At 40.4% G+C, this 14,885-nt stretch overlaps 1 protein-coding gene across 1 annotated transcript in view; it reads right to left on the bottom strand.

The window, feature by feature from the left end:
- Nucleotides 1-14,883, bottom strand: part of LOC111243740 (serine/threonine-protein kinase PAK 1-like) — a 55,989-nt gene extending 41,106 nt beyond the window's left edge. Inside the window, exon 1 of the mRNA XM_022789744.2 lies at nt 13,668-14,883. Within this exon, the coding sequence (XP_022645479.1) occupies nt 13,668-13,719 (52 nt within the window). The 5' untranslated portion in view covers nt 13,720-14,883. The remainder of the gene's footprint in view (nt 1-13,667) is intronic.
- Between the last annotated feature and the right edge of the window lie 2 nt (nt 14,884-14,885).

Below are 14,885 nucleotides of genomic sequence, written 5' to 3' on the forward strand. Positions count from 1 at the left end.
TTGAGGGGACGTTGCTATTGCACGACTTCACGGTGTCATTTTTTTATTCTTTAGAGTTGTTTCAGTTTACAGCTGTAACACAAGATCCTGGCCTTTTTTCATTGCGAACGCACGTTGATGACAGCTTTCAGGGAACTTCAGCTTCAGAAATGATGTTCTTAAGATGCAACTTTATTTTTACGAGGGACCCGACTATAACATGTGTCGATCCCTATATGAACTTGCTAATATCAACTTAGAATTTTTGAGCAGCTAGCGCGGTTTCTACAAAATAACAGAAATGCTTGTAGAATTTCATGTTTCATGTTCCTTAAGTTTTAGGTTTGCCATTAAGCAACAAGCAATTGGTACTGCTATGACTCTTGTTGTTTAGTGCCTCTTCAGCAGCTGACTCCGTTAATGAGACGACATGTTCCGCAAGTTACTACAGGAAGAGGGCAATAAAGACGTTGGATATATTCGTTAATTACTCACGGAGATAAAGGTATTATACCGAAGAAGAGACAATGGCCGTGCTCACCTCTTGATGTCTTGAGAATTCATTGAGCGACGTAAAGGAATAAACGTCCCGTTCGTTACCCATGCGTCCCACGTCAACATGCAATACAACTACATTTGCGCATTTTCTAATAAGCTTTATCGTTGAATACGAACACAGTGCTTATCTGCGAAGAGATCTTGTATAGTAGCAACAGATATCATCATAACAGTAATAATTCGCGGCATATTTACGCATTGCACTCGAACCTCGAATTCAGGACAAGAAAGTGTCGTCCGTCTTTAGAAAACTCAATGGTTTCTTCTATAAAGATAGTGTCTAAGTGGTGTTCATCAATGAAAAGTCACTTTAAGCCTACACCTAAATTTGACTGCACCAAAAAGTGTTTCACCATTTCTATCGTAGTAGCATAAACCTATTACATGTAAATTCTCCTTCATACAAATAGCGTAATGTGTAGGGGCATTATTATACGACTAGCAAAAATGCCCGCTGAAATTTTTTTTTTTTTGTCTTCTTAAATTATGTATTTCAAGATAAAAAGCGAGTAGGGCTTATGTATCAATTAATATATATCCGAACAGAAGATGCATAAAATGTTGCACCCACAATTATTACCATTATTATTGTTGTTATTATTATTTTTTATGGTCTTAGTTAAGAGGAAACACCGTGGTGACAAAAAAGTCTTTGAGATATAAATTGCGCGTGCTCATAAACAACACCGCCAGTTTGGTGATGCTACTTCAGCACATTGGGTACCAAAATAGGTCCAAAATACATGTTGGAAGCTTCTCATAAAGCAGAACCATATTTATAGATGGGCATGGTTGATCAATGCAAGTTTATTGCAACATAATTAATTGAAAAGCGTTTTCTTTTTAATAAATCTATTTATAAATATGTAAAAAAAAAATTTTTTAAAAGTATTAACTGACTAGGCGCTATCGAGAGGCAGCAGAATCTCATAAAGCCAAACATTAAAGTAAGCTAACACGGCGAGATACCGCTGCTTTATATAGAAGTACCCACTCATCAATATCGCGTACGACATACTATTAAGATCTTTAAAAACAAATCGCTTGAGTCGCGTGGTCACAATCGCATATTAACAGTACACGTGGACGTCCGTGAAACAATCTATGATTCGTCTCAGGCTTAGTTTATACTATTAGCAGCGTTATGAACCACCATTAACATGTTTTGCAGGCAGTTTATACAGTCTTTATTCGAAGCGCTTGCGAAAAATAGAATGCCAAGTGAGTTTCTGTTACTTTGTGTGTTGTTAATCGTCTGCTGCCAACACAAAGTGGCCTGATAGCCATGAACAGAGTAACCGATACGCACCCGAACACGATTTAGCATATAAAGGAACTGGAGGTGACCACGACCCTTCGTTGTACCCAGATGTCAGCAAAACGCTTCTCATTTATTACAATCTAATAACTAGACTGTAGTACGTGACGTGCGTGTATTCCTTTTCCCTTCGTTTGCTTTGTTTTATTAGCGTGGGGAGCTGTCTATGTGTCCGGGTACGTGTTCGCGTCTAGCAGCGGAGACTTGACGGGACTGATGTCCGTCCCCTTTGAGTTTTTTCATGCAGGAGGGGCAAATTGACATGAATAACCAAATGAAACACTGCTGACTGGCCATGATGTTGACTATGACGATGATGATATAGATGGCGATAATGGCGACTGCATAAACTGATTTTCGAATACACTTTTTTTCTCAGCTTCCTGAGTCTTCCAATACTCAGAAAACTTTGTAAATCAGTAGGTTAACGGGCATCAACAAGGTGTGAATCAAACGAATGTGTGAGTATTCATACATTTTTACTGGAACATATTATCTACTATAAATATGCTTACGTTCGTGCACAGTCACGGTTTAACGATGAAACGGAGTGGAAAATATGCATCTGTATTTAAAGTATCACAATACAACTATTGAACGTTTAAATTACGATTAATTCTTTAGTAATTATCAGAGAGAATGACATAGTATCTCTATTATGATCGTAGTAGCGGTAGTAGAACGAATGAACAAAAGTTTGTGATAGAATTAAAGGGGAGTTTACGGAGAAATTCACAGTTACAGTGTACACCTTCGTATGTAGGCAAACGGGGTTTAGTGTGTAAGCTGAATGCTAAAGGTATTAAAACTTATGATTTAGCTGAATATCATAAGAATCTAAATTTTTCTAAAACATTTTTTAAGAATTTCTTCTTGTCACGGTAAAAACTTTCGCTTTCTCTGGGAATCAGTAATTAGTTGTCGGATAGACCGTACTACAGATATAGATCTTCACACTATTCTGTCGTATACCATAATAGACATTCCCTTACCGATGTCAGTGTCACTGGTAAATTATACAGAATATGATGCGTAACACTTGATTGACGTTTTATTGTTATTATTAAAAAAAAGAAACGGCAAGCTACAAAATTGTGAGTGACTGTCGCACTGGGTTGGGATCCGGGAGATACACTGCTCAATATATGTACCGTATTTTCGCCAAAAAAACATAGTGACTACTGAAGCCCACAAGATTTACGTTGCAAAAGTCAATTCTTCATAAAGTAAATGGCATAAAAAAGGCTAGGAAGGATGTTAAACTAAAGGTTAATCAAAAAAGTTCAGAAAATTGTTTTTTTTGCTACAGCTGCTCAGCTGTAACAGTTAAGGCTCAGTACAGTAACTTTGCCTTACACCCATCTTGCTACAAACAAAGGCAGTGTCATGATCTTCTTTGCCTTATATTTTTCTGGGCTTTAGAGCATCCTCAGAGGTTGCCTTTATTGACACACGCCTCAAGCAACAAACAATAATATGCTACAGTTGCTTTGCAATCATGATTTAACGTTATAACGTTAATGGTTAGAAGAGAGAGTTATCAAACTCTAAGAGTCATCGTTGTCAACGAATAAAAGTTGTTCAACTTATTTCTGATATACTCATAGTACAGAGGTAATACGTTTGTCCATTAAACTTAGAGACACACGCTGATCTAGATTCGAAGCATAGATACACTGGTTTTATACTGGGAGCCGGCCGTTTGAAGCAGTCTTTAACAATAGTACCAGAGGTAAAACGTGAAACATTTATTTAGCTTTCTCGCGCCCTTCTTGCTCTATTGACCCACCCCATCATTCGCTATAGCAGTGGTCCCATGCGGGTATATCTAGCAGATGCTCGCTTTCCTCGTTTGCTTGAGCAAGGTGAAAAGTCGCCTAGTCGGTCAATATGAACTCTCCGTTTCAAGAAAAAAAGAAAAGAATACTAGGCATAATAAATTCTCTTCGAATCAGGCTACCATTCTTTTCTTTCCGCTTTGTTGGCTTTCTGCTAGCTCCCAGCCGCCGCTATTGCAGCCCCTGTATGAACGATCCAAAGCGGCGCTTCGTTCGGCAAAGCCTGTCTACGTCATTGTCGTTTATCTATCGCTCATTGCCGTAGAATCATTGTTATCATCTGCTACTGATACTGTGACTAGTGTCTCTTCTCCAAGCAAGCTTAGATTCCATACGAATTTCCGCGACCTACAGAGACGGGCCCCCAGATCATATACATTCTCCCTGTCTTCCAGTTTCTCTGCTGACGCTTATCAATCTCCTTCAATGTCCCCTCTATGGCGCCTTCCCACTTTTGTTTCGTTCGTCTGCTTGTACTAAATTGTCGGCGTCGTTATTGGCAGCACCCCCTCAATACTGCTGCCGTATGCTGAATCGAGGTGTTCCACTTGGCGCCCCATCAAACGCTATCGCTACCCTTTGGGAATAGGAATGACGGTGATTTTGAGGCGATGTTGAACACGATATGAGAACTGGTAAAAACAATTTTAGCAAATGGGTGTGTCATGGCGATGACGAAGATGATGATTTTGCCTCGGGTCTTAGAAGTTGGAAAGACGCGTTATTTTTTTTGATACTTGGTGTTCGTTTCATTTTTGCTATATTAATCTATATATATATAAGTAATCGCCAGTACTCTGTTTTTGCCTGCTTGTGCTGTTGTTTGGGGGAACTACGTATTCACAAGTATCATATCTAAGTTAGTAGATGAACTAGAACTAAAGTAAGTTAACTTCGGACAAACTTCTTTGAGCTGCTCCGAAAACCGCTGGAGCATTATGGCTAGTTGAAACAGCAGTGCCTTCCTATTAGAATTGACTGTTAGGCAATATAGTGGAAATGGAAAATTGTCTCTCAGTTGCCCCAAGCTACCCAACTGAACTGTCAGTTTAGAAATGTGATAATCTAATGACATTTCTAGAGTGCCTAAGGTTGATATCGCTTAAGGCCGATGTATGTGATTATCTATGCTACGGGTGAACTGATAGGGTAACCAGATGCTATAGTATTTGTTTTTCGCTATCTTCCTTGTACGAAGTACCGGCTGTTATTGCATTATCAGAGAAATCTGGCTGCGATTTGGCAGGCTTGAAACAATATCATTCATGAGATCAATTGGAGAACTTTTCGAGGACTAACACAGTTATGCTTTTTTTGGGCACAAAGCTATCAATGATTTCTATCCCTGTAATTCAAAGCCTGCTAAAGCTTAGCTTCAACGAAAAACTTTAGTTGTACTATTTTAATTAACATCTATACGAATTTTTCATACGTAATTACTGTCAGTAAATCCGATAACTGTGTTCGACGCCCCGGAGGATGCATTTCGAAAATCGATTTAAATACAAGTAAAATCGCATATTCGAAATGTTTCTCCCATTCTTTGAGGTTAACGTATGAGAGAATACAACATCAAAGCATACTTCAGCTCGTCTAACTTTGAATTAGTAAAATCAACATTGCCCATTCAGCAATACAAGAGCCGATATCACAAGACCCTTAATGGTTGTGAATAAATACATTCAGTTGGTCCTTTCAAGACCATTATTGGACCGAAAAGTATATATATTCATACAGGCTGCGCCGCCTGTTTGGGCTAGGTGCATCGAGATTTACACCGGATATTAGCGTCGCACGACAGCGCAGCCATCAGTACGACAATATCAGGTGGCCTCTTGTCGGAGTCGACGACGACGGGGGCAGCGGCGGCAGTCATAGATGGCGACGCAGGCTGAGTGGCGCATCCTTCTGACTGCGTGTGATTTCGTTCATGCTTCTAGTAATTATTAGCAAGCACAAGAGACTCTGCTTATTTTTTTTATTCAGTGAGCAACGGGGAACCCGCGGCAATGCGATGTCGCTTCTCTAAAACTATGGTGGCAACATAACACAACGGAGCAAAAGTACCATTGGTGTTGCTGTCACAACGGGCAGGTAAGAATCGATCAACTGCTCGCATAAGCTCGCCCTGAATTAATAAGTGATGCATCCGAGTGAGCCTTTAACAAAAAAAACTTGCGGAAGCAGTCGAAAGCAACTGAAAAAATTACGGATAAATAATAGATTCGCTATCACTGTTGATATATATATATATATATATATATATATATATATATGTATAAGAGAATGTTTCCGTTTCCTAACTACTAAGCTTGTATCATATTTATCATTTAGAAGGTCGTACCTCGACTATTAAGTGTTATTGTATTTTCGCAATCAATTCTTTACCCCACTGGTCGGTTAGCAAACTAAAAAGCATAGTTTTCAGGAAAAGTGTTCAGGATGACTGATATCTCTCGACTATGATAAATACAGTCGCTACTCTAACACCGCCAAGTAGCCTCCTATATTTATATGTGTAATATAATCTGCATAGGAGCTCATATCTGACTTGGGCACGCACTATATAGACGCGCGATATTCGCGCCAAATTCAATTACAGCACCGTGCTAATATAGTGACTACACAACTGCCATTCCTCAATTACCGAACACGTTTGATCATGTTTCATAAAATATTGCATCACGAGACTCATACAATACGAACAGAAAAAACCGATTACCTACCTACAATTCAATGGATCGGCTACAGACCAGCAATGGCCGTACGTAAATCAATAAATTAATGAATTAAGTAAAATAGGATTTACGGAGCCTATAATTGCAGCTTTTGGCAGCACTTGATTTGGATGCATATCTATGTTTTTTGAAATATCTCATTTACGCCATCTGCTCAGTGAGGTTAATTTAAAGCAATTTGATTTTTCGGCCAGTGCAATCTTGGCTAGTCAAGTATTGCATTCTTATCTTTATCCTAACCTTATTCGAAAGATAGCTATAGTACAACAGATAACTGCGAAATTGATAGCAGTCCGTACCGTTTCACCATATCAATATGGCATATACATCACTGTATAATAATCCCATAATTACACAGCAGAGTTACACTAAATTGTACAGGGAACAGCATACGAATCCGGCAATGCACTTACCTTCCAGCTGACCACGCACCTTTCGATCGGTAAACGAGCAATAGGCAACAAGTTAATGCCATTAACCTTAGTGCGACTGAGCCCCTTGGCTTGCAAATACCATATGGCTTTCAAAAAACCCACAGGCATCTTTCCGCCTATGGTGAGCCTATATGGATTTGCAATGTCTTGCTATGCTATTCCTAAGGGTACATGTATGCGGTCAATGTGAATACAGACAGAAAGTAAACAAAATTTAAAATTGCCATCAAATGTGATTCTAAAGGTGTCCTGTCGTGTTGATTACGGCTCGCTCCTATTGCACCTACCAAACACTTACCAAAGTGGCAATACACTTCGACGATATCGAAGATGGCAAAATAAAGACACAGTACAGCTGTCATGTTATGTATCAAAGATATGTCATGGTACCGCTTTAAAGCTCCGTGCTACCCTCCACGTGGACAAACCCCCTGACGAAACACTTCAGTTCTCCGACCATATCTCGCCTCTTTCATAGACACACTCACAGGCCAGCACGTACCGCAGGGCTCCGGCCGGGGCACGGACTGGGCCGATGACTCACTGGTAATTAGGTTTGGCCGTAGGCGCTATGAGCTGGGAGAGCAGTATACTGCGCACCGGATACTGTCAGCCGAGAAATACAACGACTCGCCGGAAGGGGGGAAGATACGAAATACGAGTACAAATCTCTTGTTTACTTTTGGTGACTTATCGTGACCTCAGTTATATCGTCCTCAACGATGAATGGCCCGTTTTCAATAAACCTACTATGGATAAAAATTTCATCGGCTTACCTTCTAAATTGATTGAAAAAATATGATCGCATTGATGCGAATAACTATATGAACAGTAATTATTTCTATAAGCCCATATAAGCAGAACCTGTATGATTGCTACTCAGTGCATCGATTCTAGATAGAGTAAGCACGGTCGTTCACCCTTTATATGAAAAAAAATTCAAAAAGTAGATATCCGCTATCAGCAAACGATTATTTTTACGCTTTATTACAGGATTTTCGAAGAAAAATCATTACCAACTAATATATATCTTCTCGAAAAACTTTCAGATAGCGTTTGCAAGATGCGCTGAACTTCACTAATACAAATGAAAACTGCTACCTCGCGCTACACAAAGAGAGCCATTGACGACTCTATCGGGGTCGGCGTATTTTTTACTTGAACCGACTACATTTACTCCTGCGATGGTTTCATAGCTGCTTTGTTCCATTTTTCGTTACATCATAAACGAATCCCAGCACGTTGAGGTGACTATGTATCCTGAGATCCGCTCAGACGGTTTCGCCACCGTCACATTGCTGAGACGCGTGAAGATCCTCTTGGTGATAATGGAACTTTCATTGAAATGAATCTTCTCTTTATCATTGTTTATCACACACCAACCAAACGGCTCTGCATGCCTTCATACAAGTTACACGCAATGCGATTCGGAAACTAGTGTTAGGTCCAATATGACTATGTACATAACTCATCCGAAAACATGAAAGATCAAGCTACATTCTGAATGAAGATTTTGACAATTAGTAGCCAATAGAGGGATCTGCCCGCGTTAGACACATGCATAGTCTTGAATTCCTTATTGCGAACGATCATAAAGATTTGCTACATCATCTTGCAAACGAAGCAGTGATCCCAATTAATCGACTTAAGTAATAAATGCCAGCCCGTTCAGATCAGACGCTTGCTTAAATGGCCGTCTGTTACCAATATCAAAGCCTTGCACCTTAAGAGCATGCCTAATGCAAACTTTTCCTGAACATGTGCGCATATACAAGTCCAATCCAATAACAGGTGTTTAAGCAAACAACTTATGTATACATGCTACCATAAGCAAACCAGTCTGTAAAATTACTTTTGTCGTAAAATCTACGAAACAGTCACTTAATAGAACTGCAAACCAGGCGGTAGTATTCAAGCATATCCTTTATAACGTAGAACTAACAGGGTGCGGTCCATTCTATATATGGCACAATCAGCTTGGCATAAATTAACACAACTCACGGCTTATATATGTCCACCTAATCACATTGAAACGATTAAATCTTGCCTAACGCTTACCATTGGGCCTCTGCCGTGAATGAGCAATAAATTGATTCAAACAAATAGCTGTTAATAAAAGGTGAGCTAGTGCTTCAAGTCGGCTCATTCCATGCGATTTGACGATCTCCAAAGCACTTACATTTCAACTCATCAATGGGGTGACTAGCTGCACAAATGATACCAACGCCACCCGAAGATAACCCATCTGTATACAGACCCTTGAAAGCATTGGCCTGATGATATGGTAGAGGCCAAATTGCTGCCGTTCACAAACATTCATCTTACACAAAACAAGGTTGAAGCCGAGGGACAATTGCCTTCGGGGCTGATATAATTGCCCCTTAAGCTGGCCAAACTCGAACGACGACTGACAACTACGAACTTCATACTATAGGTATAAGATAAACGGAATGGGAAAGCATATCGTTGACGGCTTTTTCGATTGATGATTAATTTCCTTTTTTGCTATGGTCGACAATCCTGAAGTTACTACGACGATCTCAATCCATGTACTGCTGCCCCTATTTCTTTCCAATGAAATAATCAAAAGTGAGTCACGTTGACTAATAGTTGGTGTCGGTAGGAGTCAAGTGCAGCGCCCGTAATGTCTTGATGATTATGTTGATTACCGTCTGGTTTCTAACAGGCAAACGACTCGGAAAGATATTTCATTTACCATGTGACAATCGATTTAGTGCTGCATATTGACGCTGACGCCTACGACCTCCTCTAGAGAAGCTTCCATGAATTCTGCGGAAATTTATGAGGAACTACACGCTGGTGTTTAAAAATAAATCTATACATCCATGTATTTAGATTCTCCGATACTGCTATGCTCATCTTTATGCGCATGTTACAAGCGTTATCCAAAGTTTATTGTAAGCTTCCACGTCGACCTCTACAGTGATTCGTATACAAATCAAAAAAACCTCATAATACGCTAATGACTATATGTCGACCTCTACAAATGCACCACTGATACTACTGCTTTCATTTAGGTCCTCGACCCAGATTACACTCTTCGCCTCTGGGTTTTAAATGATTGTTACCATTCACATAGGTATGAAGAAACCTCTGAGCTGGATCGGAAAAATCCAGCATTTTTAAACAGAGTGCCAAGTATATGTGGCTCTTAAGTTAACCAAATCGCCACATTTAGAACCAATCGTCAATGAAAATGACTTTCTAGTTTCGACAATTAACTTTTTCAAGCAAAACACGCAATTATAGTCACAATCTCACCAGTTGTATTCATGCAGTACTACGCAGATATTCCTTTTTTACAATACTCGCTGTCTGCATGTGTCTTCAATGTACGAATGCTCCGATTGCTGACCTGAATTTTATTACAGTATAGAGATATTCGTCCATGTATGAATGTTCTATGTTAGACGAAAAAAAGTACTGCCTCTTTAGGCGAACTTACATATAGCAGCAAACTAAACGAACACTGATCCCGTCGAAATGAACAGAAATAATGTTAGAAGTAAAAAAAATCTACAGCAAGATCAGGACATGTGCCTGCACTATGTGCTGACATTGTGTTATATGTCTTTCCTACATGAGCCTTTCGAGATCGAAGTAACGCAAAAAGGTATTTTTGGATAACGCTGGTCATTCCATATTTTGCTTTAATGCCAACGCAGATACGTAAATAGCATAAGCTGTAGAACGTCAGACAATGCTGGACAATCGACATCGCTACGGTTACCATGTTTCACTGCCACCTTTCTTTACAGAAAATGTATACGAATGTTAAAAAAACAGAGGGGCAGAAGCATAGAAAAACAATAGCAACTCGAAAAGAACAGCACACACAGAGCCAAAATTAGACGTTTCCAAAGGTATGAGCTATCTAAAGAGACCAACCGCTTGTAAGTAGAATGACTCAGACTGAGCGGAGAATCTTCCTCCGATGTAAATCTACGATACTCTACTTTGAGTCAGTGCTCATTCGACCCCGTCGGCTCTCGTACTACGAACTGACACATGCGGGTTCTATGCAAAAAAAAAAAAACTGTTTATCAAATTATTGCATTTTTGATTCCGGTTGCGAATTGTATTGCTGCTCGCTCCTGCCACTGTTCCATGCAACCGCAATTAGTTCGTCACCTTGGATCATTAGTATTATATGAAATTAGTAGCAGAAAGCTGACGAGACTCGAATAAGCCGTTTCAAATATAAACATAGATATAATTCTGCAATAGCTTAATTACTGATCAAAATAATGAGCTTGCTTGAGATATCCTAATTTCATAAACGTGCACATATGACCACAAGAAATGGCCTTAACGGTTATGAATCTATGAAAAAAACAAACTCTGTCTCACCGTTAGGCAGTGTCGATTCGATTCCATTTAATTATCTCTGGCACTGTTTAGAAATGTTATATCTGAGACCGGTAAGCACAATTAAGTTGGCTAAGCGAAGTTTCCTCCGAATTCCAAATAGATGACACCATTATGACTATCTGAAGTGTTATTCCTTTAAAATCACTTGGCTTGATTATAAAGTTAAGAACATGTCTATACTGATACAATTAAAATTTTAAATTTGAGGCAGAATGATAAGAGAAAAGCTTTAGATTTTGGTTGAATGAACCTCGCAGCAGTGAGAATACGCTTTTGACGATAAAAAACCAAAAAAATTTATTATCAACTAGAAGTAATCTTGGCTTTCCTTGAACATCGAAAAATACCCGAATAAAAGTATTAAAGTAGCACTTAGTTTATTCAGCCATAACATGACTAGATGGAGATAATTTTTAACTGAACTTATGTTCATACAGATATTTAGCTAAGCATTTTTTTAAAATTTTGATAGTCATATAATTTGGTAATTTTCAGGTAAAACGTTCATAGTCAAAGTGCAAATCCTTACTTGACCGTCACCAATGAAAGATATTATCCATGTCAACCATCTTGGATGAAAAACTTCAAATCGACTAGGATCAATTTTCTTCTATAATACGTTTGACCAGAGAATAAGCATATATATGCCATGCGCATTCATGAAGTCATCGTTGCGTATCTGATAAACGAGTCGACTATGGATCCTACGCGTTCAGACTGCTGATGACGAACGCTACAAAAAAGCCTCGCAGGAAGTCGTCAATGTAAATCGAAATGTTATATTAGGGCTTGTAGTATTTGCTGCTGCGTTGTACTCGGATGTTTTTATTATCGTATATGCACACCAAATTATACAGACTAGCTACTATAAAAGTGGCTACACGATTAATGATAGTTTATGATATAACATTTAATACTCCATTAGATGGCGAGGCTGAAACAAAATCACAGGTGTGGCACGAATCAAGCCGGGGTTCATTAAACAAAGGTTCAAGAATGATTCTGGAACTTCAAAGTAAACGTCAAACGCACTTGTTCTATCCATTCTTGACTTTCCACGCGCCATTCTCTAACCAACAGTAAACAGCTACAAGCAGCACTTAATCACAACTGATAGTGATAAATATTATCTTGCAGCGTGCCTAAAGAGTACTCGGCAAGGGAGCGTTAAAAAACCGAAGTGGAATAGCTTCGTTTGAGCTGCGCTGCGCTACAGTGTACTCCGCCTGGACCACTGGTGCACACACTGGTATTACAGCGTACCTATGTTAGTAATCTACTTCTGAAATAGTTCACAGAAATTTCCGATATACAGTCAACTCATATCTCCATCGCCCTCGCTGATAGGGAACGCAAGTAGGCCGCCGACGTATTCCCAAAGTATTCGACTTTACTAGTGCGCAAAGATATTTATATATATGTATGTATAGTATATAAATTATGTGAATAATCTGGTAAACAAACTTCGAGTTCAAGTGTAACGTTACGCGTGCTACGTGGCACTAGATAGCAGCGCTCAAAGGTTTCTACATGTCTGCGTTGCACTTGCTCCTTTAATGTCGTTAGGAGCTGTAGAAGTCTAGTTAACGATTCAGACAGCAAAGCAAGTCCGATCAAATGGGAAAGAAACTCATTTACTTAACTAGCACTTAATCGAGAGCACTATGAAAACATTCTGCTGGTCTTTGTTCGAATATGAAGCTAATACTTTTCCGTTTGTTTTACATCTATTATATATAATAGGAAGAATGTTGGTAGTAGCCAGAAGTCACTGTGTATGCTGTTTTTCAAACTGGCCACAAACACTTAAGAAAGAAGGAGCATTGCCCTTTGACATCCGCTGTCCCCAAATAGGTCTTTAGACGCATCCCCTCAAGCGCGCAGTAGTTCTAGAGTAAGCACATTCGTAGAACAGAGGAACGAGGCGGTTCTCGCACTGCTACTTGCTATAAAAGTTTGCATGGAAGCTGATTTCGTTCACGATTCTTTCAGAGCGTCTTCTTCATCGTTAGCGTCATCTTCATCCAGCTGAAAGTTGGTCTGCTGCGTTCGGCACCTAAATGTTTCAAATCATACCGATTGAATTTTCAATGTATGTGTGTGACATGAAAATCTTCAAACATTTACATAATAAAACTCCACTGTTATAATAGCAGAGCTGTACTTTTTTCTGCAAGTATAGACTGCGAATCTAGGGTATGTTGTACAGCTTCTGGTCAGACTGTCGCAGCACATGTGTAGATGATTGTTAGTTAGTAGCAGGCTCTGTTGCTCTATGACCCACCCAGTTTGGTTACCTTCATTCATTGTCGATCTGGTCGTTAGTACTTGTTGTCATCTGCCTCAGGGTTATTAGCATCGTATTCACGCTTGAATTTTTGTCAGTTTCCACCGTGTCTATCCAACCTACCTGTAGTTCTATGAGTCAGCGACCGTTTTCTCGGATCGTCCACTTCTTCCATTCACGGCAGTCAGTGACCAGCACTCGGTTACTGAGAATTGACCGTTTCAGTATCGTATTGCTGCATTCGTACGCTATGCGTTGCTATATCGATGCGTACCTATCAACGAACGACTATTCCCGCCAAACAGTCAAATAATCAACACAAGCAACAGCGAAGACGAAAAGACTCTTTCTACTTATTCCTTGTCTTCAGGCGTCAAATACACATCCACTCACTAACACCCAGTCAGTCATCGAAATGTCTATTCTTGTAGTAAACACCACCGCCGTTGCGACAAGCTCACAAACTCCGACACATGCACAACGACCGCGTTGCGCACAGACAGACAGACATACAGACAGACAAACTCCAGCATATAACCGCGACTATATATTCTATTGAATACTGATACGAATAACTTCACACGACTGCGGCGGGCAGTGATCACGCATCGTCTAACTGCTCTACGGCAACACCAGTTTCCTGCAGCAACTATCACCTACCCACCTCCCTCTCAGCCTAAGCAGCAGAAGCACTGAACAGTTGTGCCGTAACACAGCATCACCCGCGCCAGCATCGACTGCGAGGAGAACACGGGACCGAACAGCGATAGCGCCACGGGGAGTAGGCAAGGACTTTGCTTGCTGCTACTGCTCCCAGCCGGTTGTTGTTGTTGTTGTCGCCGTCGTCTTCGTCGTCGTCGTTGTTGTTGTTCTTAGCGCTAGCAGCAGTAACAATAGTAATAATGGTAGTAGTCCGGACGGTCCAGGCTGCGATGTATTGTAGCCGCCAGGCGACGGACCGATCGTCCGGCTATCCAGTTCTAAGCTCGACAGACCGTAACTGCCTAACAACAGAGCCCTGCAGCCGCAGCAAAGCAGCGGTAGCGGCACCAGCACGATCACCTCTTGGACCTCGGGACTACTTCGACGGCCAGCCGACTCCTAGGCAGGCAGGAAAATACATTAGCGGCGCAGGCAGCCCTAGCAGCTACACGAGAAGGCAATGGAACCCCGATTGTGCCTTATAGAACTCCGTTGACGGGTCCGCCAGTTGCTTCAGCGATCCGCGGCTCACTTGTCAATCGAGCGCAATTTGTCTCATTTACTGTTAGGGTGATTTCGGGTCTTGAGCGATGGGCGGGAGTAATAAAAAAATGATGAGGATCAAAGTCGGCGACACAA

The sequence above is a fragment of the Varroa destructor genome, unplaced genomic scaffold (genome assembly GCF_002443255.2).
Source record: "Varroa destructor unplaced genomic scaffold, Vdes_3.0 BEIS01000002.1, whole genome shotgun sequence".
NCBI classification, from domain to species: Eukaryota; Metazoa; Arthropoda; class Arachnida; order Mesostigmata; family Varroidae; genus Varroa; species Varroa destructor.